This window comes from Oncorhynchus kisutch, linkage group LG10 (assembly GCF_002021735.2).
Source record: "Oncorhynchus kisutch isolate 150728-3 linkage group LG10, Okis_V2, whole genome shotgun sequence".
Lineage (NCBI taxonomy): Eukaryota > Metazoa > Chordata > Actinopteri > Salmoniformes > Salmonidae > Oncorhynchus > Oncorhynchus kisutch.
Genome location: NC_034183.2, coordinates 24,450,776 through 24,475,587, shown reverse-complemented (window position 1 = coordinate 24,475,587; position 24,812 = coordinate 24,450,776). Strand labels below are relative to the sequence as shown.

The window sequence follows — 24,812 nt, the reverse complement described above, 5'->3', positions numbered from 1 at the left end:
CTATCTTTCCAGACGGAAGAGAAGCTGAAATTTGATGCAGTCTTCGACAGCCTCTCCCCCGTTAGTGGCATGCTCTCTGGGGAGAAGGTCAAACCAGTGTTGCTGAACTCTAAACTTCCAGTGGACGTACTGGGAAGGGTAAGCAGCATAGCATATCTACAGGGCCCATAAAGAATTAGTTTTGATGGCCGTCAGAGTAAATGCGTATGCCCAATTGCCCACTGGAGGGTGGTCTTGTGTTTTTAAACATAGCCGCTGCTATTTAAAGGCTTGACTGTGTTGTAATTTGTGACATAACATTGATCTGCTTTAAGTCCACGACTGGTCTATTTTTACCGACTAGATACATATTATTTTTATTTTTTTGACTTGCTGAATGGACTGAATTCCCTAAATGTTGCAGGTATGGGAACTGAGTGACCTAGACAGAGATGGTATGCTTGACCGAGATGAATTTGCTGTGGTAAGGAATAGATTTATCATTAAAGTGGAAGGAGATGAGGACATTCATGCAGAAGAAATGAAGCCTGTCACTAACCGCCAAATTATTATATTTTTTCTCTGCCCTTGAGCCCATTTTCTGGATAGCCTTCTCCAGCTTTTATTTATATTTCATCGATATTTGTTTGCACTAATGTACGCTTGGCTTTAAGGCATCCTTGCTTTCTATCAAGGATCCTGTATCTCAAAATGGAGCACTTTTTGAATCAGGGTTGTGCTATATTTGATGTTCTCACATTTTAATGAACGCATGCACTTATGTAATGGCCAGATGCTTGCTGTCAAATCTTTATTATGTGCAAGGAGAAAATGTGGACTCTGCTGTAGGATTTAGTGTGTGCTTCTCGAATAAAATAAGTTGTTTGTAAATATTGGACTTCCCCGATCTTATATTGAAATGACATGATAGGCAGATTTATAGATGTGTGTCTGTTCTCCTTTTATTAGGCCATGTACCTTGTCTACAGAGCTCTGGAGGGGGAGCCCGTGCCCATGTCTCTACCTGCTCCTCTAGTTCCCCCCTCCAAGAGGAAAAAGCCCCCTGTCTCTGTACCCCCAGTGATGCCCCTTATACCGTCGCCCCCCTCCATCAAAGAGAGCCGCTCCTCCCTTTCAGGGTCCAAAACCCTGCCCTCCAAACCAGACGTGACCCCAGTCACAGTGAGTATAGTATTCATCCCGGCATGAAAGTGGGGCGGCAAGACCTAATCCATATCTATATAGCCATCCTGTCCCCTCTGTCTCTTTTCAGTGGGCTGTATCTCCTCCAGACAAATCCAAGTATGACGAGGTGTTTGCAAAGACCGATCTTGACATGGATGGGCTGGTGTCTGGGCCTGAAGTCAGAGAAATCTTCTTAAAGACTGGCTTGCCCTCTGCCACACTAGCACACATCTGGTATGATTCAGGGAACAATCTCTCAGATAACATGGGGTGCCTGGCTCTCTGCACTTGAATGTACTAATGAAACGAGGACATTGGTCATACAGGGCTGCTTTCTGGACGCAGAGTAAGCCAATTCTTGGACTAAAAAAGCAGGACTAGGCTTAATGTGGGTCTGTGAAACCGGCCCGTAGTTTTAGTCAATATTATGCCCATTGCCGGAAGGGTAAATGGATCTTTCTGTCGTGTGATGTGGTAATCTGTGTTCCACAGGGAGCTCTGTGACATTGGGGACATGGGGAAGCTTACCAGGGAACAGTTTGCACTAGCGCTGCATCTAATTAACCAGAAATTGACCACCGGTGTGGACCCACCCCAGAACCTCTCTCCTGAAATGATCCCTCCCTCTGACAGACTGAGCCTAGCAACCAAGCAGGTAACAAATTTCTATCATCCTGTACCATTTCATGCCCTCTTAGACATCCAATAATCACAAACTGAATATCTTGTTTGAATCGTGTGTATTTCTCTATAAAAGGACTAGGAGTTGTGTATTTTGCTGAATAGGCTTGATGGTGATGCAAATTTGAAAACTTCTATTTCCTGACGTTTTACTAATCGTTACCTTCCCTTCTCCTGTGGTGTGTGGGTTTTTGTTTTCTAGCTTGCTGCTGTGTGTCTCTCTGACCCAGTCTGTGTATGCTGTCTCTTTGCTTTCTTCCTCATGAGTCATGCATTGTACACAAGGTGGGCTCTCCCTCTAGCTGGGGACTCTCCTGAGTGTTAGCTTCACTGTGTCTCCCCCTTAGCCCCTGGCAGTGTCACCCACCCATGTACCCACCTCCTAATATTCCCTACCTACCCTTTTGTTTTTCTCCTAGTTTAATTATACATTTTAGTGCCCTCCTTATCCATTTGTGTTTGCATGTAGATGTGCCTTCAGTGTTAATGCATTTCTTAAAAATCTCCCATCTTGTATGGGTCATTTTGGGATTCTTTCATATTCAGTCAAATGGGTTTGATTATATGGCGTCCTTAAATTAGTTGGAGGCTCATATTTACGTTATTCAACATTGTGTTTGCCATTCCGTCGATTTAATGTTTAGACGTTGTGTATATGTTGTAGTGTACGTACAGTATGGTCAGTGAAGCGTGTGAATGTAAACAAATCGTTTGCTTTGAATGATTTCTCCCCACCAGAGCAACGCAGCAAATCTGGCAGCAGACTTTACTGCCATCAAGGAACTGGACTCACTCAGCAATGAGATTGTTGACCTACAAAGGTGAGTGTCAATCATCAGAGTTGCAGGGCTCTATGTTGACCAGGGCTCTGTCCACATGTGCGCCTAAGTTGAAAAATGTAGGTGTACACACAGAAATGTTGAAGCACAATTAAATATATTTGAGGTAATAAAGCTGGAATCCTACTTTTTTTTTCTAGGCCCACTGGTGCTCCTAAATAAAATTTGAGGTTGCACAGCAAAATATTATTATAGTCAAATGGTCTCTCTGTATTCGTCCATGTACCAAGTGTATTTGAGAGATGGGTTAGTTCCGGCTTTTTGTTTGGGATGAGTTTGGTAGCGTGTTGGAGCATATAACTACCCCTCTCGAAAGTAGGGCTCGCTTTGTCTCACCATATTGGACCATTTCAGGAAATATACACAGTACAGTTGTAATGGTGTCGGTGGAATATTGTTTAAAGACACCCACACACGTGTTCCCGTTGAAGTGTGTCTTGCTGTTTGATGCCAGAGCACATGGAGGGAGCTGGGAGGCTGAATAAGGAATGAGAAGAGAGGAGGGGAGGGAAGGAGCCTTTTAGCAGGGTCTCCAGAGGTTCGCTCTCTGGCTCGTTCGGTTCGCTCTCTGGCTCGTTCGGTTCGCTCTCTGGCTCGTTCGGTTCGCTCTCTGGCTCGTTCGGTTCGCTCTCTGGCTCGTTCGGTTCGCTCTCTGGCTCGTTCGGTTCGCTCTCTGGCTCGTTTGGTTCGCTCTCTGGCTCGCTCTCTGGCTCGCCCGGTTCGCTATGCCTCGTTCGTTCGCTCGCCCGGTTCGCTATGCCTCGTTCGCTTGCTCACTCTCTGGCTCGCTCGCTCTGTCTGGCTGGCTCGCTCTGGCCCTTTTTAACTAGGCAAGTCAGTTTAGAATAAGTTCTTATTTACAATGGTAGCCCCCTCTGTTTTTCCCCCTCTGTTTTGAATTGAGGAAGTACAGACCATATTTTATCACTTGCTTACACATCACATATCTGCCCCACTACAGTCATAACAGCTACATCACAGGGGAAATGAATTTGTTTGTTGTTGTATAACTTCCCTTTTCTGGTTAGTAAAGAGTGAGAAAAGATGTGAAAGTAGTAGTCTTCATCAGTGTCTGGATAGCAGGTGTAAGTTTTGAACTTTATTATTAGGCTTTAGGCATCAGATTGAGGATAATGTACGGGAAGCTGCAAAGGTGTGTTTTTGGGGATTGCTGTAAGTGTCCACGACAAGGTGCTGCTGTAAACCTGCGCTTACCTTTTGGAGGGGCTGTGGATGAAGCAATGTATTCTTCAGCTTAGAGCAGGAGGGGTGAGGTGGTCTTTTGATTTAGACTTGCTGTCTGAAACCAGAATTCTGTAATTTTGGGCTGTTAAATTGGGAGAGCTGCTCCTAGGACCATGTAATGTCAACAGCTATCATTTCTGGATACTTGCCAGCCAGGGCATCTAAATTATACAGTCAGTGAAGTCTGTACTCCTGACTCGCACATCTCCTACCTCACTTCAGCTTCTCCCTGCGCTGGTTCTACTCTCTCTCTCTACATGCGTGGCTGTTGGTTGAAACGAAAGGCGGACAGGTTCATTCTTCCATGTTGATCAAAATAACATTATTCATTATATTTGATAATATGAACTGTGGAAATATGAATGGAAAAAGATCATTGGCATTTTTTCATTCAGTTTAAATTAATAATTTTTTACATTCACTATTCATTCTATTGGCCAGCCTTTTGGCATATTTATGTTCTACTTTGCTAAATGAATGGCTTTGTTATTGTCATTTGATAAAAATCAAGGAGAAAGATTTGGACTTGGTAGGAGAGCTGATAACCGAGGCCCCGCCTACTGTGCAAATGTTTCCACTTATCCCCGTCTTCTGCTCCCTCTCCTCTACCTTGTCATCTGACCAGGAAAGGGTTGGGAGGGGTGGATGGGAGGATGAACAGACAGGGAAATGAACAATGGGAGGTATAGAGCTTCATCCCTCCCTTCTCTTCGCTGAATCACTGACACTTCCTCCAGGCAGCCACACACAGTCCTACCTCTCTCTCTCGCCTCATCTGCCAGAACACACGACACACACGCACAGACCCCCTCAAGGCAGTTGTTGCAGGCGTTGGTTGGTCGGTCGGTGTGGTCTGCGACAGTAGGATCAGGATGGTGGTGCAGGGAGTGGAGCTGTCGGCTGGGCAAGATTGTAGAGGTGGTGGTGGGGTGGTAGCCTGGCTGGGAGTGCCCTCGGTCTCCACGGTGATTAAATACTCATGTCTGCTGTGCTGGTCTTCCAGGGAGAAGAGCAATGTGGAACAGGAAATTAAAGAGCAGGAGAAGAGCATCAGAGAAAGGACCAGTGAAGTCCAGGTACAGTGAACGTGCTGCCTGCATGCCTCCCCTGAGCTCTCTCACAGCCCTTATTGTTTCACTTCATTTCATCCACTTGATGACTCTCTACATTTCGATTTTCTGCTGGTTTTATAAATACATTTTCTCATGTCAAATAAGTCTACTGTTCAGCTGCTCTTGTTGGATTTGTTAGAGGTAGCCCCTTGAGTCTGTTAGGCTATGAAGCTATGGCTGAGCAGCAGAGAAACCAAACATACCCTCCCTGTCTGAGTCAGAGCCGCCTCTATAGTGCACCATGATGATATTTTGATGTTGACGATCTCGATTGCGTGAACTGAACTGTAGCCTCAAGCTGTTTAGTTCTTGCTTCAGTGATACATTTCGACAGTTACCTCTTAATATCAAGCATATGAACTGATTTATTAATATAACCTATTTGGAGGACGTACGTACATTATTTACCATTCATTTATATATGGCACAAAATAATCTGAAACAGCAAATGCATCCAACAAGTTTGTGGAATCACAAGCTTGATGTACTTATTGCGTGCTAGGAATATCAGACCAAATGCTGAACCTTTTGACTACTTAATTATACCTAATAAGTGAAAAATCTGTCCATGTGCCTTTGAGCAAGGCACTTAACCCTAATTGCTCCTGTAAATCACTCTGGATAATTGCATCTGCGAAATGACAAATTGAAATAAATAATGAATAAAAAGTGCTGTAATTTCTAAATAATTCACCCGCTATGGATGACAATGCTCTCAAATTGAAGCTGACAGTCTTCACTTTAACCTCCATAGTCATTGTATCATTTCAAGAAATGTCACTGTCCCTATACTTTGAGCTCACTGTATATTAAATTATACTTTAATACCCTGTAATCTGGCTCTGTACATATGTTATTTAATGCATTTTTAGGAAAATTTAAAGTGTTCTTGAATAAGCCAATGCCATAGTAGAGGGGTATCAGCTGTAAGCCCGATGCCAGTGTGTGACTATAATCTTGTCTTTATAATCTTCTCTGTCAGGTTTAATTATCCCGTCCTCTCAGGTCCTGTTCACTATTGACCCACTCTCTCTGGGAGGACTAAATTAACATTTAACACTAGTACACCTTTTATATTGCCACTTCTCGGCCGCACTTGAACCCTAGTGATTGAAACTATATAGGAATATGGCAATATTACCCTGCGTTGAACATGAGTTATTTTCTGCTTTGTATTTGTGAAAGGCTGCTCTTCCTCTGGTATTGTACGCCAATGGCGTGAAAGGCTGTCATTAGACCGACAGCACTGTTTCCTTACCCCAGGGTTCCCCTCCGCAATGCCCAGTCACTGCCAATTAGCCATTATCAATATATTAATAATGGGAAAACTAGTCTGTTTTTCAATAGGTATATGAGCAACTGAGATTGGATTATGCAGTAAAAATTAAGGCCAATGAGTAGTAATCTAACTATTTAACATTTGCACAGTGATCGGGAGTAAATCTCCCTGCAGTAAATCAGTAATGTAATTGTTGAATATGAAGTATTCTAAGCAAATAGGGATCATTAAACTGTTTGCTTTTTAATCTTTGGTACTTGTAGCACTCGCACTTGAATGATTAGGGGATGAGGGCAGGAGTGCCTCGCTGCTGAGTTGGTCTGATAAATGGCTTCTATTTTGTGCTGTGACTGCCTGGCTGCTTTAAACAGACAGAGCTTAGAGTTGCTCCTCTGAAGGAACGGATGAAGACGTTCATCCCTCTGAGCCTGTGCTGAGTAGTGGCTGATTACAGTTTATACCACACCTTCCTACACACACTTCCTCGATAAACATCATCATGTAGGCATAAACACTAAGTCAATGTGTTATGGTACTGTGGGGAAGCTCACATTTGATTTTGTTCTGTTGCAGTGGAGCACCTCAAGGCTGTGCTAACTTTGTAATCTTTCATTATATTCTGGCAGTCAATGGATTGATTGAGTCTTTTCTTCAGAGTACTCAGTCAAACGCTACTCCTGTATAGGTGCTTCTGCTCCTTTTCTCACATCTTTCTCTGGATGCTGTGACTTATCCCTGCCCTCCTCAGGACCTGCAGAATCAGGTGCAGAAGGAAAGCGGCGAGCTGCAGCGGCTGCAATCTCAGCGCCAGGAGGTCCAGGATACTCTGGAGGAGCTGGACCAGCAGAAGACCACTCTGGAGGAGCAGCTTCGTCACATCTGCCAGCAGTGCAGCCATGAGAGCCAGCTGGTGAGACTACAGAACCTATCAACCAACCACCATCTCCCACAGCACCTGGATCACCTTCAGAGAGGACCTTCAGAGAGGATCTAGTCAATAGCAAATGCATATGATGGTCAAATGTACATCTAGTCACAGTCAGATTGTCCACCATTTTGTTTGAACTATTTTCTCACATCTTGCTTCGCTTTCTGTGGTTGGTGGGTGTGTTAGATCTTGTCACTAGAGGCGGAACACACGGCGCAGGAGCAGAGGATAGAGGAGTACGAGGAGCAGCTGGTGCAGGCCAGAGAGGAGCTGCTGCGACTGCAGGAGGAGAGCCAGCAGCTGGAAGAGAAGGTGCAGGCAGCGCGGGAGCAGTTCACCCCCTTGCAGGAATCTGTCAAGGACTCCTTCTCTCAGGTATCTCAGGTGAGTCTACTATGACTCACCACCATTACTATTACGGTGGTGGCAAAGATTGTAAATGGAGAGAACAAAATATGATTGACGAGAAAGAATGAATCAAATCAAAGTTTGTCACGTGCGCCGAATACAACAGGTGTAGGGCTCTAACCAATAGTGCGGGAAAAAAAGGTGTGTGTGTGTGGGTAAGTAAAGAAATTAAACAGTAGTAAAAAGACATTTGAAAAAATAACGGTAGTAGGATGACATGCGATTTATTGGTGAGTGAATGTTTAGGTTTTATAAATTACATGTCATCCTTACCAAGCAATCTATCTCATCAATCATGTTTTGTTCTCTCCAACCCGTGTGTGTGTGTATATCTCTATCAGTACCAGTCAAATGTTTTTTACTACTTTCTACATTGTAGAATAATAGTGAAGACATCAAAACTATGGAATCATGTAGTCACCAAAAAAGTGTTTAACAAATCAAAATATATTTGAGATTCTTCAAAGTAGCCACCCTGTTCCTTGACAGCTTTGTACACTCTTGGCATTTTCTCAACCAGCTTTACCTGGAATGCTTTTCCAAGAGTCTTGAAGGAGTTCCCACATATATGCTTTGCAATTGTTGGCTTCTTTTCCTTCACTCTGTGATCCGACTCATCCCAAATGATCTCAATTGGGTTGAGGTTGTCGTGGAAACATTTGGTCAATCATATTTCACAAATACCGGAGCATGTGAGTTCAAATAGACTTTAATACTTCATAATAAAAGCTGAGCTGCATCATGAATACAACTGCCTTCCAATCTTGGTACAAACTACTTATACATTTGTCCTCCTTACGTCATACTCATAGTAACTCCTCTTAATGGCTTATCACCTCTGGCATTTAGCCACCGTTATCATATTAGGACATGCGACCTGTAGAGTCGCAAATAGTTTCATGCATGTAGGACCATAGCAACAGACCTTGGCACTCTACAGGATTAACCAATACATGACATCCTGCTGACTCCATTGAAAGATGAACCCCTGTTCTGGAAAAAACCCAAGAGGTATAACCATAGTTGGCCATAACAGTTAAAAGAATAACCATGTGTATGTCTAATGGTGTCCAATGACCTAGAGCACATAGAGTGCAGTAGTTTTGCTGGCTCCTCCTGAAATATATAATTGCCCCATATGTACTGAAAAAATCACAATAAGGTCGGGTGATTGTAGAGGCCAGGTCATCTGATGCAGCACTCCATCACTCTCCTTCTATGTCAAATTGCCCTTACGCAGCCTGGAGGTGTGTTTTGCGTCATTGTCCTGTTGAAAAACAAATGATAGTCCCACTAAGCAGAAACCAGATGGAATGGCGTATCGCTGCAGATTGCTGTGGTAGCCATGCTGGTTAAGTGCGCTTTGAATTCCAAATAAATCACGACAGTGTCACCAGCAAAGCACTATCACACCTCCATACTTCACAGTGGGAACCACACATGGTCATCCGTTCACCTACTCTGCGTCTAATCAGACCATAGGACAGATTTCCACCAGTCTAATGTTCATTGCTCGTGTTTCTTGGCCCAAGCAAGTCTCTTTTTCTTATTGGTGTCCTTTTACAGCAATTTGACCACGAAGGCCTGTTTCATGCAGTCTCTCCTCTGAACAGTTGATTTTGAGATGTCTGTTACTGGAACTCTGAAGCATTTATTTGGGCTGCATGGGTCTTCCTTTCCTGTGGAGGTCCTCATGAGAGCCAGTTTCATCATAGCGCTTGATGGTTTTTGCGACTGCACATGAAGAAACTTTCAAAGTTCTTGAAATTTTCCCGCATTGGCTGATGTCTTAAAGTAATGGTGGACGATCGTTTCTCTTTGCTTATTTGACCTGTTCTTACCATAATATGGACTTGGTCTTTTACCAAATAGAGCGATCTTCTGTATACCACCCCTTCCTTCTCACCACAACTGATTGGCTCAAATGCATTAGGAAGGAAAGACATTCCACAAAGGAACTTTTAACAAGGCACACCTGTAAATTGAAATGCATTCCAGGTGACTACCTCATGAAGCTGGTTGAGAGAATGACAAGGGAAAGTGTCGCTACTTTGAAGAATCTGAAATGTAAAATATATTTTGATTTGAACTTTTTTTGTTTACTACATGATTCTATATGCGTGTTATTTCATAGTTTTGATGTCTTCACTATTATTATGAAAAACCATTGAATGAGTAGGTGTCAACGTTTGACTGGTACTGTGTGTATCTATATCCATCACTCTGCACTCTCTCTCCTTTATCCCTGTGCTCTCTGTACCTCTGTTTGTATGGAGGGCAGGTGCACCAGAAGCAAAGTGATCTACAGATTGAGGAGCGGATGGTCACGGCCCAGCTCAGATGTAAGAATTCCCTAGAGGAGGATCCAGTGCTGGTGAATGGCTCAGCGAAGGAGCGGCATCAGGAAGACCAGCCTGAGGAGCTGAGAGTGGAGACTCCAGCCAGCCAGCCACAGATGGAGCCTGCTGAACCGATGGAAGAAGTAGATGAGGAGGATCGGCCTAAGACCCCAGAGGAACCAGAGCCCAAGTCTGATGCCTTCGAAGACCTCTATAACAGCCTATCTTCCACTGTCTGGCCAGTACCACAGGACAACCTTGTGAAGGCAATATATTGTACTATGAAATATCTGGGTCATTTATTATTTGTTCATAAGTCTGAGTGCTAGTTGTGCATGTTGTTATGCCATCATGGTGTCTGAAGTTGCTATTTTTCCTTTTCTCAGGAGCACATTAGTCCCATTGCTTTCACCCTTCAGGAGCACAGCAGTCCTACTGCTGAAGTTGAAGCAGAGGTCGAAGATATAGAAAAAGAAGATGAGGAGTTGTCGTTTAAAGCTAGCACTCCCAAGGTACAATCTGGTCCAATATGGCCGCTTCATCTTTAGCCATGCGATTTCCCCCCTGGAATCCAGATCTGGGTTCAGGTCATTTATTTAAATATTTTCTATGAATGAGTATTTTTAAATAATGTGGCCCTATTCAGCTACTTCTATGAGAAGTATTTAAAACATTTTCCTATAAATTGCCTACTCTTTGATAGTATTGGCATTATTTCAAATACCAAACTGACCTAGTTCAAATGCATGGGAGTATTTTATTATTTTGTAAATATTTTCCAAATGCATTTCCAAAAACAATTTAAACATTCAACTACTTGTCTTTAAAGAGGAAATACTTTGCTTTCGGAAAGTATTTATACCCCTTGACATTTTCAAAAGTTAGGTTACAGCCTTATTCTAAAATGGTTTTGAATTGTTTTTTTCCCTCATCAATCGACACACAATACCCCATAATGGGAAAGCAAAAACAGGATTTTAGAGATGTTTGCTAATTTATAAAAAATGTACTTGAATAGCACATTTACATAAGTACTCAGACCCTTTACTCAGTACTTTGACCGCAATTACAGCCTCAAGTCTTCTTGGGTATGACGCTACAAGCTTGGCACACATGATCCTTTCAAGCTCTGTCATGTTGGATGGGGAGCATTGCTGCACAGCTATTTACAGGTCTCTCCAGAGAGCCTGTTGGAAAAGCATTCCAAGTGATCTTCTGTATACCAACCCTACCTTGTCACAACACAACTGATTGGCTCAAATGCATTAAGAAGGAAAGACATTCCACAAATTAACTTTTAACAAGGCACACCTGTTAATTGAGGTACATTCCACGTGACTACCTCATGAAGCTGGTTGAGAGAATGACAAGTGTGCCAAGCTCTCAACAAGCTGTCATCAAAATATATATTGATTTGTTTCACACTTTTTTGGTTACTACATGATTCCATATGTGTTATTTTAGCGTTTTGATGTCCTCGCTATTATTCTACAATGTAGAAAATAGTAAAAATACAATTTTAACCTGAATAAGTAGGTGTCAACTTTTGACTATTACTGTATATCTCCCCAAATACTTAATTCCAATGTAATCGAAAATAATTGAAATACTCTAAATATTATTTGAACCCAGGTCTGCTGGACTGTGCTGTATTTCCTTAGCAGGTGGACTCTCCAGAGCCAGAACCGAGACCAGAGTCAACTGAGCCTCCCCATGCTACCCTGCCTGTTCTGCCTCCACAGATCACTTCCCATCCACTCCCTGATTTGGACTTCTTCCAGTCAGACCCGTTCACTGACCGTGAGTTACCCCTCCACGTCTCAGATAGTTTATTGTACTAACAGGAGGAATTTCAAACTTGACAAACCTACTGTATGTATGAATGTTCAGTGCATTTGGAAAATATTCAGACCCCTTGACAATTTCCACATTTTGTTACGTTACAGCCTTAAACAATTTTAGAATAAATAAAATGTTTCCCTCATCAATCTACACACAATACCTCATAATGAAAAAGACAGGTTTTTAGAAATGTTTGCTTATTTATTAAAAATAATAACCAGAAATACCTTATTGACATAAGCATTCAGACCCTTTGCTATGAGATTTGAAATTGAGCTCTGGTGCATCCTGTTTCCATTGATCATCCTTGATGTTTCTACAATGTGATTGTAGTCCACTTGTGGTAAATTCAATTGATTGGACATGATTTGGACAGGCACACACATGCCTAATATAAGGTCCCACAGTTGACAGTGCATGTCAGAGCAAAAACCAAGCCATGAGGTCGAAGGAATTCTCCGTAGAGCTCCATGACAGGATTGTGTTGAGGCACAGATCTGGGGAAGGATACCACAAAATGTCTGCAGCATTGAAGGTTCCAAGAACATTCTTAAATAGAAGAAGTTTGGAATGCCCAAGATTTGTCCTGGAGCTGTCCACCTGGCCAAACTGAGCAATCGCGGGAGAAGTGCCTTGGTCAGGGAGGTGACCAAGAACCCGATGGTCACTCTGACAGAGCTCTAAAGTTCCTCTGTGGAGATGGGAGAACCTTCCAGAAGGACAACCATCTCTGCAGCATTCCACTAGCCAGGCCTTTATGGTAGTGGCCAGACAGAAGCCTCTCCTCAGTAGAAGACACATGGAGTTTGCCAAAAGGCACCGAAAGTACTTTCAGACCATGAGAAACAATCTCTTGTCTGATGAAACCAAGATTGAACTATTTGGCCGGTTTTCCAAGCGTCACGTCTGGAGGAAACCTGGCACCATCCCTACGGTGAAGCATGGTGGCAGCATTGTGCTGTGGGGATATTTTTCAGTGGCAGGGACTGGGAGACTTGTCAGGATCGAGGGAAGATGAACAGAGCAAAGTACCAGAGAACCTTGATTAAAACTTTCTTCAGAGTACTCAGGACCTCAGACTGGGGAGAAGGTTTACCTTCCAACAGGACAACGACCCTAAGCACACAACCAAGACAATGCAGGAGTGGTTTGGGGACATGTCTCTGAATGTCCTTGAGTGGCCCAGCCAGAGCCTGGACTCGAACCGTATCGAACATCTCTGGAGAGACCTGAAAAAAGCTGTGCAGCGACTCTCCGCATCCGACCTGACAGAGCTTGAGAGGATCTGCAGAGAAGAATGGGAGAAACTCCCTAAAAACAGGTGTGCCGAGCTTTAAATGTGATATTTCAGTTTAAAAAATTATTCATCAAGGCAAAGGGTGGCTACTTTGAAGAATCTCAAATATAAAATATATTTAGATTTTTATTACACTTTTTTGGTTACATGATTCTATAGGTGTTCTTCTGTAGTTTTGTTGTCTAACCTATTATTATTCTACAAAGTAAAAATAAAGAGAAACCCGTGTGTGTGGACATATATACATATATATATATATTAGTTGAACTCGGAAGTTTACATACTTAGGTTGGAGTCATTAACTTGTTTTTCAACCACTCCCCAAATTTCTTGTTAACAAACTATAGTTTTGGCAAGTCGGTTAGGACATCTACCTTGTGCATGACACAAGTAATTTTTCAAAAAATTGTTTACAGACAGATTATTTCACTTATAATTCACTATATCACAATTCCAGAGGGTAACATACACTAAGTTAACTGTGCCTTTTAAACAGCTTGGAAAATTCCAGAAAATTGTCATGGCTTTAGAAATTTCTGATAAGCTAATTGACATAATTTGTTTCAATTGGATGTTTCCCTTCGGATGTATTTCAAGGCCTACCTTCAAACTCAGTGCCTCTTTGCATGACATCATGGGAAAATCAGCCAAGACCTCCACAAGTCTGGTTCATCCTTGGGAGCAATTTCCAAACGCCTGAAGGTACCGCGTTCATCTGTACAAACAATAGTACGCAAGTATAAACACCGTGGGACCACGCAGCTGTCACACCGCTCAGGAAGGAGACGCATTCTGTCTCCTCGAGATGAACGTACTTTGGTGCGAAAAGTGCACATCAATCCCAGAACAACAGCAAAGGACCTTGTGAAGATGCTGGAGGAAATGGGTACAAAAGTATCAATATCCACAGTAAAACAAGTCCTAAGGACAACAAAGTCAGGGTATTGGAGTGGCCATCACAAAGCCCTGACCTCAATCCTATAGAAAATGTGTGGGCAGAACTGAAAAAGCGTGTGCGAGCAAGGAGGCCTACAAACCGGACTCAGTTACACCATCCCTGTCAGGAGGAATGGGGCAAAATTCACCAATTTGTTGTGGGAAGCTTGTGGAAGGCTAGCCGAAACGTTTGATCCAAGTTAAACAATTTAAAGGCAATACTACCAAATACTAATTGAGTGTATGTAAACTTCTGGGAATGTGTTGAAAGAAAAAAAAGCTGAAATTAATTATTCTCTCTACTATTATTCTGATATGTCACATTCTTAAAATAAAGTGGTGATCCTAACTCACCCAAGACAGTAAAAATTCCCTAGGATTAAATGTCAGGAATTGTGAAAACGGAGTTTAAATGTATTTGGCTAAGGTGTATGTAAACTTCCGACTTCAACTGTAAATTTAGATAGAGATCCATCCATGTCAAGCCTTTTTTGCTTTGTCTTTGGCGTATTGTGAGTCCCCCCCCCCCCCCCCCCCCCCCCATTTAATCAACCATTTTATTCATTTTAGACATAAGGCTTTAACTTAACGAAATGCTGAATAAGCCAAGGGGTCTGAATACTTTCCATATGTAATAAAAATGAGTCCCAGCTGATTCTGTTGTCTGTCTGTGCAGAGGATCCATTTAAAGATGATCTGTTTGGAAAGGCAGATGTTTCCGGTGAGTGTTGTTTATTCAGTATGAGCTCAAACAATGCAGCTATACATTGGAGCCACCAAATCAGAAATATTTTTATATTAGCCTGTATTTTGAATGTGAACCTGTAACGTAGCTGTTCTTCAACAGATCCATTTGGAGGGGACCCATTCAAGGGTACAGATCCCTTTTCTGCTGACTCCTTCTTCAAGCAGTCTTCGGCCTCCCCCTTCCCTTCTGCTGACCCCTTCAGTGGCAGCGCCAGCCTAGTGGAGCCTGACCTGTTTCCAGCTCCTCTTAACGACGCTGCAGGGCTGGACCCCTTCAGCTCCAAAGCCAACAACAAGGCAGCCAGGGACCCCTTCAGCGCCAAGGTCAACAACGTGGATGCGGATCCGTTTGGATCCAAAATTGACTCCCTGGCAGAGGCAGACCCGTTTGGCTCCCAGTGTACTACAGGCCTGGATCCCTTCAGCTGCTCCCAGCCAGGCTCTGAGCTCCCCACTGTGAGTGGTGCCACCATGCTGAACTGTCCATATGCCTCAGGGATATTCACTCAGGCAGCTACCCAATTTACCCCACCAAAAAACCCTCCTCCTGCACCAGCACATTGTGTTAATTATGCTCCCAGATAGATTCAGTCTGTGCATGGTAATGAGGAATGACTGTGCACTTCTAATTATTCTAGCTAGTTGTGCGCTGTCTGTCGGGTTTTAGTTTATAACTGACATTGTATGTGTTTCCCAAAAGGATCTCATTGCAGCAACCAATGACCCTTTTGCACCTGGAGGCACTGCTGGAAATACTGGCTCTGACCCAGGTAAGACGAGGATGGAGCCTCCCTCTTGGGAGTGGGTGGTAGTGCAAATGGTAGTACTCTGTCTGGCTAAACTGTGTTGTTGAACAATATTTACATGTGTGTGCTTCAGATCCATTTGCTGCTGTGTTTGGCATTGAATCATTTGGAGTGGGATTTGCAGACTTCAGTGCCTTGGCCAAGGTAAAGTCATGATTGGGTTCTCAAGTTGTCCTTGGTGTGTACCATCATGGCTGAGATGTGACGAAAACTAAGGATCACTAGCTATTAGTGATCGTTAAGGACATTTTTGATCCCGCTAACCGCATGAATAATGGGGGGGGGGGGATGTGATGAGGTGGTGTTGATGTAAACATGAACACCAGGGAGAGATGTCAGTCATGCTCTTCTGGATCTCTGGTTGTTTTCAAGTCAAACGGTGCCGACCCCTTCGCCTCATCCAACTCCTCCAACAACAAGAACCTGTTCAAGGAGGACAGCCAGCCTAGCAGCCTTGATGTTCCCCCAGCCTTGCCCCCCAAGACAGGAACGCCCACCAGACCTCCCCCACCACCCCCAGGTCAGTCCTTCTGGAAAGCACATTTTCTTTCATGCTGTTTCTAGACTGTTTGTCCGTGCTTTTCTGCTGCCATTTGCAAGTAACAGAATGGCATTGGTATTGAAAACATGGAGATTTGGTACCTTGTGGGATTTTGTAGTCATTGTTGCACTTTTGCTTGGACTTCTTCCCTGGGCCTCTCATTACTTACTGACCTGAGTGCTCTGGGTGGTGGTGTGTCAGGGTTTCTGTGGGTTTTGGCCAAAACATAAATAAATGAAATGCCGATAAGTTAAACTGTTGTCAGCCAAAATGACCGAGAGAGAAAATATATATGATTTGATTTCTTCCTGTATATACATGTGTATTTATAATTGACAGATTTATTTCCCTATTGGACCCACCGCTTTGCCATTTCTCTCCATGTCATAACAACTTTCTTTTGTTGTCCTGAAAGGCACAATCCTAGTCATATTAACAAGTTATCCTAGTTGTATCTTTTAGATTCCCCCTCTTAAGATTTTCATCTGTCACATGTGGAATATCTATCGTGTGATCTGTTTTTAGAATGGTGTTTTCCTACGAATTGCATTTTGGAAAATGATTTGATTGTTTTATTGGCTGTATCATTACATGAGATGCATGTTCTGTTAAGATGCATTACCATAATCAAAATGTGATTTCTGTCATTCTGAGCACCATGGTTCGACACCCCAATGAGTTTTGCATATGGGGCAGGTAAATCCAAATCTTCCCCGTCACGTTGTCTGGCGCCACATTTTCCTAACAAACTCTGGTGTGTTTTTGAATGCAGGTAAAAGAGCCGACATCTCCAGGTCCGAGTTGTCGGACTCGTTCCACAGAAGGGGGCCGTTTCTGCCCCAGGGCCCAGGAGACCCCCCTTTCTCCCAACCTGCTAAGGATGCTGCCCAAGACCCCTTTGCCCCATCCTCACCCCGCCAGCCCGCACGGGACCCAGACCGATTTGCCAGCTTTGACAAAGTGAGAACCTCCCCAGCCCCCTCTCCTCATGACACCGTCTAGGTTGCCCTCCCCTGTTTCCTCGCTCACAAGCCATCCACCAAACGGCAGTCTCAGCCTCCCCTCCGTCCATAGCTAAACTCTCAAACTACCAACCTACCTAAGGAGCATTTATAAGTCCTTAAGGAAATATAGTTGTATTTTATACATTTCATTATTTTAAAAGCATTCCTTTGTTTTTCTAATGAGATATATAATGTTTTATATATTCCTTCTTCCTTATGTATTGCATATTACTTTGACAATGTTTCTTTATGTGAAGTTAATTAAAGCATTAAGGCACGAGGGGGTGTGGTATAAGACCTATATACACCATGGCTAAGGGCTGTTCTTATGCACAACGTATCAGAGTGCCTGGACACAACCCTTAGCTGTGGTATATTGGCCATATACTACAAACCCATAAGGTAGAGCAGGAAAAATACATTTTTTGTCATACCCGTGGTATAAAGTCTGATATACCATGGCTGTCAGCCAATCAGCATTCAGGGCTAGAACCATCCAGTTTATAAATATAATTATAGAAAACTGGGTGGATCTAGCCCTGAATGCATCAGACTGTATGCCTTGGGTATGACAAAACATTTAATTGTAGTGCTCTAATTACATTGGTAACCAGTTTATAATAGCAATAATACCTCAGGATTTTTAGTTTATGGCCAATATACCACACCTCCTTGGACCTTATTGCTTATCTTTAATAACATTTTTGTTTATTTTATAAGTTGAAGTTCAGACTTGTAATTGATGTTCCCTCAAATAACTTTACTCCTTTAATAGTGTAGCCATAGGTGTATAAATATTAATAAACATATTCTAGTATATTTTAAATGGGTAACATTTTCACTGAGTGAACTTAGTCACCACTAGTGGGACTTCAGGCACACACCAAATCTTCTTCTTCCTGATGCATAGCCCTCAGGGGCCCCTGGTTGGCTGTGGATGGAAAGGCTAGGCTGCTTGCTTTGGCTCTTGTGATTGAATGTATTTAGCACACCCACAGAAACGCTAAATGGCTTGACTGAGCTCCTATTCCTCCTGCTCCCTCTGACTGCCTCCACTCTGCATGACCTGCACCCTGCCCTGCACGCGCTGTCCTTGTGTCTGATTTGCAGGCTCCCGGTGATCCTCTACAGAGCCCCCTCACTGCCTCCACCATCTCACTCTGACTGGAATCACTCCTCCTTCTGCTTCCCACCATTCATCCTGTTATCACCACTCCCGCCACCAATCTGCACTGTGGAAGAAAGATTTCTGCTCTCTCTGGGTCTTTACTCTCATCTCTTCCTCAGTCAAATGAGCTCAATAAAACATCTTATGAAGGGTACTATCTCCATCTCTGGGCTCCATGTGTATCCATATCCACCAGGTAGATTTAGTACAGATAGCTACTGTTTGCACATTTTTTAACATTTTGTTATGATGCATGAATTCTGGCGTATTCAAATCCCGGATTGAATTAAAGCTTGAGGTGTAAAAAATCGATTTGGTCCGAATTCAAAAACCTAGTTTTACTGGTCTCGTATAAGCATTCCTGGATGTTGGTTAGATTTACAGTATTTTGATATACTTTGAAGTTACGTTGTAATTTTTCCTCTATCATGTTACATCCATCACCAACCATTTATATCCCATGTGAATAACTGCATTTAGACAAAGCTGGAACATCCTACAGGGACATTACCATCCAATTCACAGATCTATTCCCACAAGTATGTTGTTCATAAGTTGGTATACTTTTTCTGAGACGTTTACGCCATCTGCAGTATATTTGGTCCAGGTTGTAAATCCATTAATATTCACTCCTGCTGTGCTGTCAGACTGTACGTCATGAGTGATTTTAATGGGTCACAAACTGTTGAAGTCCCACACCTCATTATGAACAATGTGAATCAGTACCTGCTTTCTCTCTCAGTACCAACCACATATCTCTCTCTTTGATTTCATTGACATTAACTTTAGTGCTAAGAAATACAGATTGGCAATCTCCGAGCCAATCGTCAGTATATTGCATTACTATACTGTCTTAACTTGTGGTCACCGGTATATATGGAACACTGCAGAACCAGGTGTGTGTGTGTGTGTGTGAGCTAAACACTTGTAAACTGGGTGGTTTGAGCACTGAATGTTGATTGGCTGGCACCTGTGGTATATCTGACCGTAGACCACAGCTATGACTTTACATTTATTTTTACTGCCCTAATTACATTGGTAACCAGTTTATAATGGCAGCTCGAGGTTTGTGGTATGTGGCCGGTATACCACTGCTAAGGGCTGTATCCAGGGACTTTGTGTCGAGGGTAAGAACAGCCTTTAGCCGTTGTATATTAGCCATAAATTCCCCCCCTGATCCTTATTGCTTAAATATACCATATTTTATCATCCCACTGTCTAAAATGTGCATGATGTGTCTTGCTCTGTGAAATTCACCTGTGAAGGCTGTCACATGCAGACATGCTTTACAGCCATACAGGGATTTCAGCCACTCAACTGCCCCCCTATCACTGATCTGGAGCTAATACATGTATTTTCATGTTAAACATTATAAGAGGAAATTGCAACCGTTTGCTTTTGGAACATACAAGAAGCTCTATTGAAATGTTGAGAATGGTGCAGCTTACCATAAACAATAAGATGTCAAGGGGATCAGTATGCTGCTGCTTAATACAGGACCGTTCACAACTTACTGTGTCCCTTTTTTAAAAATGGGTGTCAAGATGGGGGAGGTTGAGTGCAGTGGCACCATCAGGGAGGTGATGTAGAATAGGCTGCTTCTAAGGTGTTCTGATGTGTGTGTGTGTGTGTGTGTGTTTCTATGTGGTGTGAAGCAGCAGTACCATACTGAGGAGGACATGATTGAGTGGGCGAAGAGGGAGAGTGAGCGGGAGGAGAAGGAGCGCTTGGCCAGACAGGCACAACAGGAGCAAGAGGATCTGGAGCTGGCCATTGCCCTGAGCAAGTCAGAGTTTTCCTGAAAGACTCTCGGTTGCCCTGTGTGACCCAGCACTAACCAAAGGAAGGAGGGAGGGGTGGGAGAACTGAACTAAATGGCCTACTCAGACCCAATGAAGAGATGTTGAGTATTGGCTCTTCCTCCCACCCATTAACCCCTTTTAATTTTCTCCTACCCTCTCATTTTGTTTCACTCATCTATGGCATTTTCAGTGTGTCTTCAATGGTGTTTGGCCAGGTGGTGGGTATAGGAACTGTGATGTTCTCTGTTAGACTTCAATATCTCTCCTGATACAGTAATTAGACATGGAGATTGTAAAGTATATGTATACAGACCTAATTGTTAATAACTAACTGCAAAAGTTATGCCCCTGTTAGCAATGCTCTTGTCTAGAAGCCTGCTCATACTGAGACCACCAGATAGTATTGAGCACTTATGGTAACCATTTCTCCCTGAGATTGAATGTAAGAGTGGCTAACACAACATGCCTTTTTCCTGTCTTCCCACTTGTTTTTTTTCTTTTTGAAATTATGACCTTTATAATATGATTAACTCAAACAAGATAATAAGAGTCATGTTACTCTAATTCATCTGGGTGTAAACCAATGTCAAATTGTAATCCATATTTGATTTATTTGGCTGTATACCAGACATGTAAAAAAAATAATGAATTGGATTTAATGTCTGAGCTGAGGTTTTGCTAGTGCTTGTGTAAAAACACATCTTAGAGATTACCTGACGTATGTCCTTACGAGAGTAGCCAAATTCATGTATAGAGTAGTCAAACGGTGCAGAGGGTTGGAAAGGAAAAGAGGAGATCCCGCTTCAGATACACACTGGTGGTTGTCACGACTACTTTGACTACACTTAACTTGAATTGAATTTGTGCATATATTTCTGATCACCCTACTTACTATAGGTTGTTCACCTTTCTCTCAACTCTTCCTCTCTTCAACGTGTCCTTAAATGTATCTTTATATGCCAAACACCAGGCAGTGAATAAGACTCACATGCTCATCTGTTTGGAAAGTAATAATGATCTTGTAAACAGTGTAACTTCCAGGTCACTCACTCCGTTGTCCTCTGTCGTTCTCCTAATAGTCTCTTCATTCTGAAAGGTTTTATAGCTGTACTAAGGGTTGTACATTTGCAAAAAATAAGTAAACCAGTAAAACAACTTATGTTCAGTTATGTCCAGACCTCTGCATGTAGGACGCTTTTTCTTGAAATGTAATCTACCCCACCCAACACTACCCACCAATAGTCAAGAGTCAAAACTATTGACCACAAACTATTATTGTGGTTCATGAAGTGACATTTGAACAAATGAGATGTCAAGATTTTGGAAAGTAGGTTGGTTGTACAGGAAGATGTTTTTAAATGTATTTTAAGTGGAAAAATATATAATTATTATAATTGTTAACTAGAAACCGGATACAGGCTGAGTGTAATACGCACAAGAAGAGTAGCTGCTGCCTTGGCAACAGCTAATGGGCATCCCTAATAAATACAAATGCAAATTATCCCTATTAGAATAGCTGTCTTCTGTAAATTGTCTGATTCTGTCACCAAAATCCACAACACGTGACACCCTGTCTCACCTATTTAGGGATACAGTCGTTTAGCCATGTCTTCTGATTCAGGGAGTTATGTACCCTTGTTATAACCAATAGTTTATAACTATGCCCAATTTTCCTGCTCAGGAAAAACTCCTGACCCAATATGGCAAATTCTCCACTGTATATAGGCTCAACATTTAATACCTAGCTTCAGTTGAATACAGCCATCAGCAGGGGGTTCAGTTATAAAGAAAGTGGGTGCTGCACATGTTAGTATTCTGAACCATCTTGTTTTAGTTTTTTTTAGTTTTGTGTTTCACTGAGGTGATCCAACAGTGATTTGACCTCATTTTAAAAACTGTCTGATAAAAGTATCCATTGCCTTTTTGTACAAAGGCTGTTCTTCTGTCTGTGAACTTCAGTCACTTGAGGGTTTTACTTAAAAAGCCTTTTTGTATTGGTGAGGAGAGACAGAATTGGAGTGGGGGGGGGGGGGGGGTGTGTAAATGTAACTGTAAGGCATCTTAAAGCATACCATTGTTTTTTTTGTTTCCAGATTCAATTAGAATTGTCACTAATCAAGAGGGGTATAATGTGAAAGTACACCGTTGACAAGGGAATGGCGTGGCTCAAGTAATTTGGGATCTTTTGTTTTCTGACCAATGTACAACTCTTGGACCCTTTTCCTGCTTTTCATCCAGGTTTTTAGGTTCATCCGTAGAGACCATTCTGTAAATGAGCACCGTGGTCAGTTAGGACCCCCTAGTGTTGTTCATTCAACAAATGTTTCTGTTTGTAAATACAATGGCGTTGTAAATTCTCCAGAGACCGCTGTGTTCCTTTTATACGATCTGGTATTTAAAGGCTATCGGATACTATTGATCATCATGTCATTTGTATAGACTTCTTTTATTTTGAAATAAAAAAACACTTGTTGTTCTAAGCCATTCTATACCTATAGGTTTTTAAAAACGGGTTTATCGTAGGCTTTTTTGAGTTATCCTTTTTTTAACATGTCAGTAATGGTCAGAATATACTAAGTGAAACATTTAATTGAAAACAGAAAAATAAATATAAACCTTTCGAACAACACTGGACTTTGTTTTGTGTGGGGATGGGTGTCAATCTAGCTTGGTCTCATAAACCTAGATGGTAAACTTAAATCTGTGATACTCTAAACATACAGTGGGGCAAAAAAGTATTTAGTCAGCCACCATTTGTGCAAGTTCTCCCACTTAAAAAGATGAGGCCTGTCATTTTCATCATAGGTGCACTTCAACTATGACAGACAGATAAATCACATTGTAGGATTTTTTATGAATTTATTTGCAAATTATTTTGGAAAATAAGTATTTGGTCAATAACTAAAGTTTCTCAATACTTTGTCATTGCCAACAAAGGGTATATAACAGAGGTCAAACAATGACAGAAGTCTTCACAAGGTTTTCACACACTTGCTGTTATTTTGGCCCATTCCTCCATGCAGATCTCCTCTAGAGCAGTGATGTTTTGGGGCTGTTGCTGTGCAACACGGACTTTCAACTCGCTCCAAAGATTTTCTATGGGGTTGAGATCTGGAGACTGGCTAGGCCACTCCAGGACCTTGAAATGCTTCTTACGAAGCCACTCCTTCGTTGCCCAGGCGGTGTGTTTGGGATCATTGTCATGCTGAAAGACCCAGCCACGTTACATCTTCAATGCCCTTGCTGATGGAAATCTCACGATACATGGCCCCATTCATTCTTTCCTTTACACGGATCAGTCGTCCTGGTCCCTTTGCAGAAAAACAGCCCCAAAGCATGATGTTTCCACCCCCATGCTTCACAGTAGGTATGGTGTTCTTTGGATGCAACTCAGCATTCTTTGTCCTCCAAACACGACGAGTTGAGTTTTTACCAAAAAGTTCTATTTTGGTTTCATCTGACCATATGACATTCTCCCAATCTTCTTCTGGATCATCCAAATGCTCTCTAGCAAACTTCAGACGGACCTGGACATGTACTGGCTTAAGCAGGGGGACACGTCTGGCACTGCAGGATTTGAGTCCCTGGCGGCGTAGTGTGTGACTGATGGTAGGCTTTGTTACTTTGGTCCCAGCTCTCTGCAGGTCACCAGGTCCCCCTGTGTGGTTCTGGGATTTTTGATCACCGTTCTTGTGATTAATTTTGACCCCACGGGGTGAGATCCTGCGTGGAGCCCCAGATCGAGGGAGATTATCAGTGGTCTTGTATGTGTTCCATTTCCTAATAATTGCTCCCACAGTTGATTTCTTCAAACCAAGCTGCTTACCTATTGCAGATTCAGTCTTCCCAGCCTGGTGCAGGTCTACAATTTTGTTTCTGGTGTCCTTTGACAGCTCTTTGGTCTTGGCCATAGTGGAGTTTGGAGTGTGACTGTTTGAGGTTGTGGACAGGTGTCTTTTATACTGATAACAAGTTCAAACAGGTGCCATTAATACAGGTAACGAGTGGAGGACAGAGGAGCCTCTTAAAGAAGTTGCAGGTCTGTGAGAGCCAGAAATCTTGCTTGTTTGTAGGTGACCAAATACTTATTTTCCACCATAATTTGCAAATAAATTCATTAAAAATCCTACAATGTGATTTTTTTTCAAATTTTGTCTGTCATAGTTAGTGTACCTATGATGAAAATTACAGGCCTCTCATCTTTTTAAGTGGGAGAACTTGCACAATTGGTGGCTGACTAAATACTTTTTTGCCCCACTGTATGTATGTATGTATGGATGGTATCTCTTTGCAAAAACGAAAGGTGGGTGGTTGGTCGGTCGGTGTTGATGGGTGGGTGTATAAAGCAAATGTCTAACAACCCAAACGTTGAGTGTTTGAAGCTCATCACGGACAACTAGCATTTGAGTGAATTTGCAACTTTTCAACGACTTGCTACTTTGCAACTATTTAGCATGTTAGCCAACTCTTCCCCGAACTTTAACACTTTTAGCTAACTCTTACCCTTTAACCTAACTCCTAAACTTAACCCTAACCCATAGCGCAGCTAATGTCAGCATTAGCCACCAAGCTAACATTAGCCACAACAAATTGGAATATGTTATACGTTTTGCAAAATGTTAACATATGCATTTTCTGAATTGTAACTTATTGTACATTTTTCTCATTTCTAAC

General features: G+C 42.4%; 1 protein-coding gene across 11 annotated transcripts in view; it reads left to right on the top strand.

Annotated features, from left to right (window-relative positions):
* The window catches only part of LOC109897944 (epidermal growth factor receptor substrate 15), a 31,733-nt gene extending 8,966 nt beyond the window's left edge, over positions 1 to 22,767 (top strand). For 2 of the 11 annotated variants that reach the window (XM_031833365.1, XM_031833364.1), the window contains exons 7-25: positions 13 to 138; positions 404 to 463; positions 949 to 1,161; positions 1,253 to 1,398; positions 1,657 to 1,819; positions 2,584 to 2,666; positions 4,933 to 5,005; positions 7,069 to 7,230; positions 7,435 to 7,623; positions 9,938 to 10,261; positions 10,382 to 10,507; positions 11,657 to 11,795; positions 14,747 to 14,791; positions 14,918 to 15,273; positions 15,518 to 15,587; positions 15,697 to 15,767; positions 15,996 to 16,143; positions 16,937 to 17,124; positions 19,995 to 22,767. In XM_031833365.1, the coding sequence (XP_031689225.1) occupies positions 13 to 138; positions 404 to 463; positions 949 to 1,161; positions 1,253 to 1,398; positions 1,657 to 1,819; positions 2,584 to 2,666; positions 4,933 to 5,005; positions 7,069 to 7,230; positions 7,435 to 7,623; positions 9,938 to 10,261; positions 10,382 to 10,507; positions 11,657 to 11,795; positions 14,747 to 14,791; positions 14,918 to 15,273; positions 15,518 to 15,587; positions 15,697 to 15,767; positions 15,996 to 16,143; positions 16,937 to 17,124; positions 19,995 to 20,138 (2,826 nt within the window). In that variant the 3' untranslated portion in view covers positions 20,139 to 22,767. Of the gene's footprint in view, positions 1 to 12; positions 139 to 403; positions 464 to 948; positions 1,162 to 1,252; positions 1,399 to 1,656; positions 1,820 to 2,583; positions 2,667 to 4,932; positions 5,006 to 7,068; positions 7,231 to 7,434; positions 7,633 to 9,937; positions 10,262 to 10,381; positions 10,508 to 11,656; positions 11,796 to 14,746; positions 14,792 to 14,917; positions 15,274 to 15,517; positions 15,588 to 15,696; positions 15,768 to 15,995; positions 16,144 to 16,936; positions 17,125 to 18,278; positions 18,494 to 19,991 lie in introns of those variants that run through there. The other 9 variants (XM_031833361.1, XM_031833359.1, XM_031833360.1 and 6 more) reach the window with 7 other exon arrangements.
* Positions 22,768 to 24,812: the final 2,045 nt, after the last annotated feature.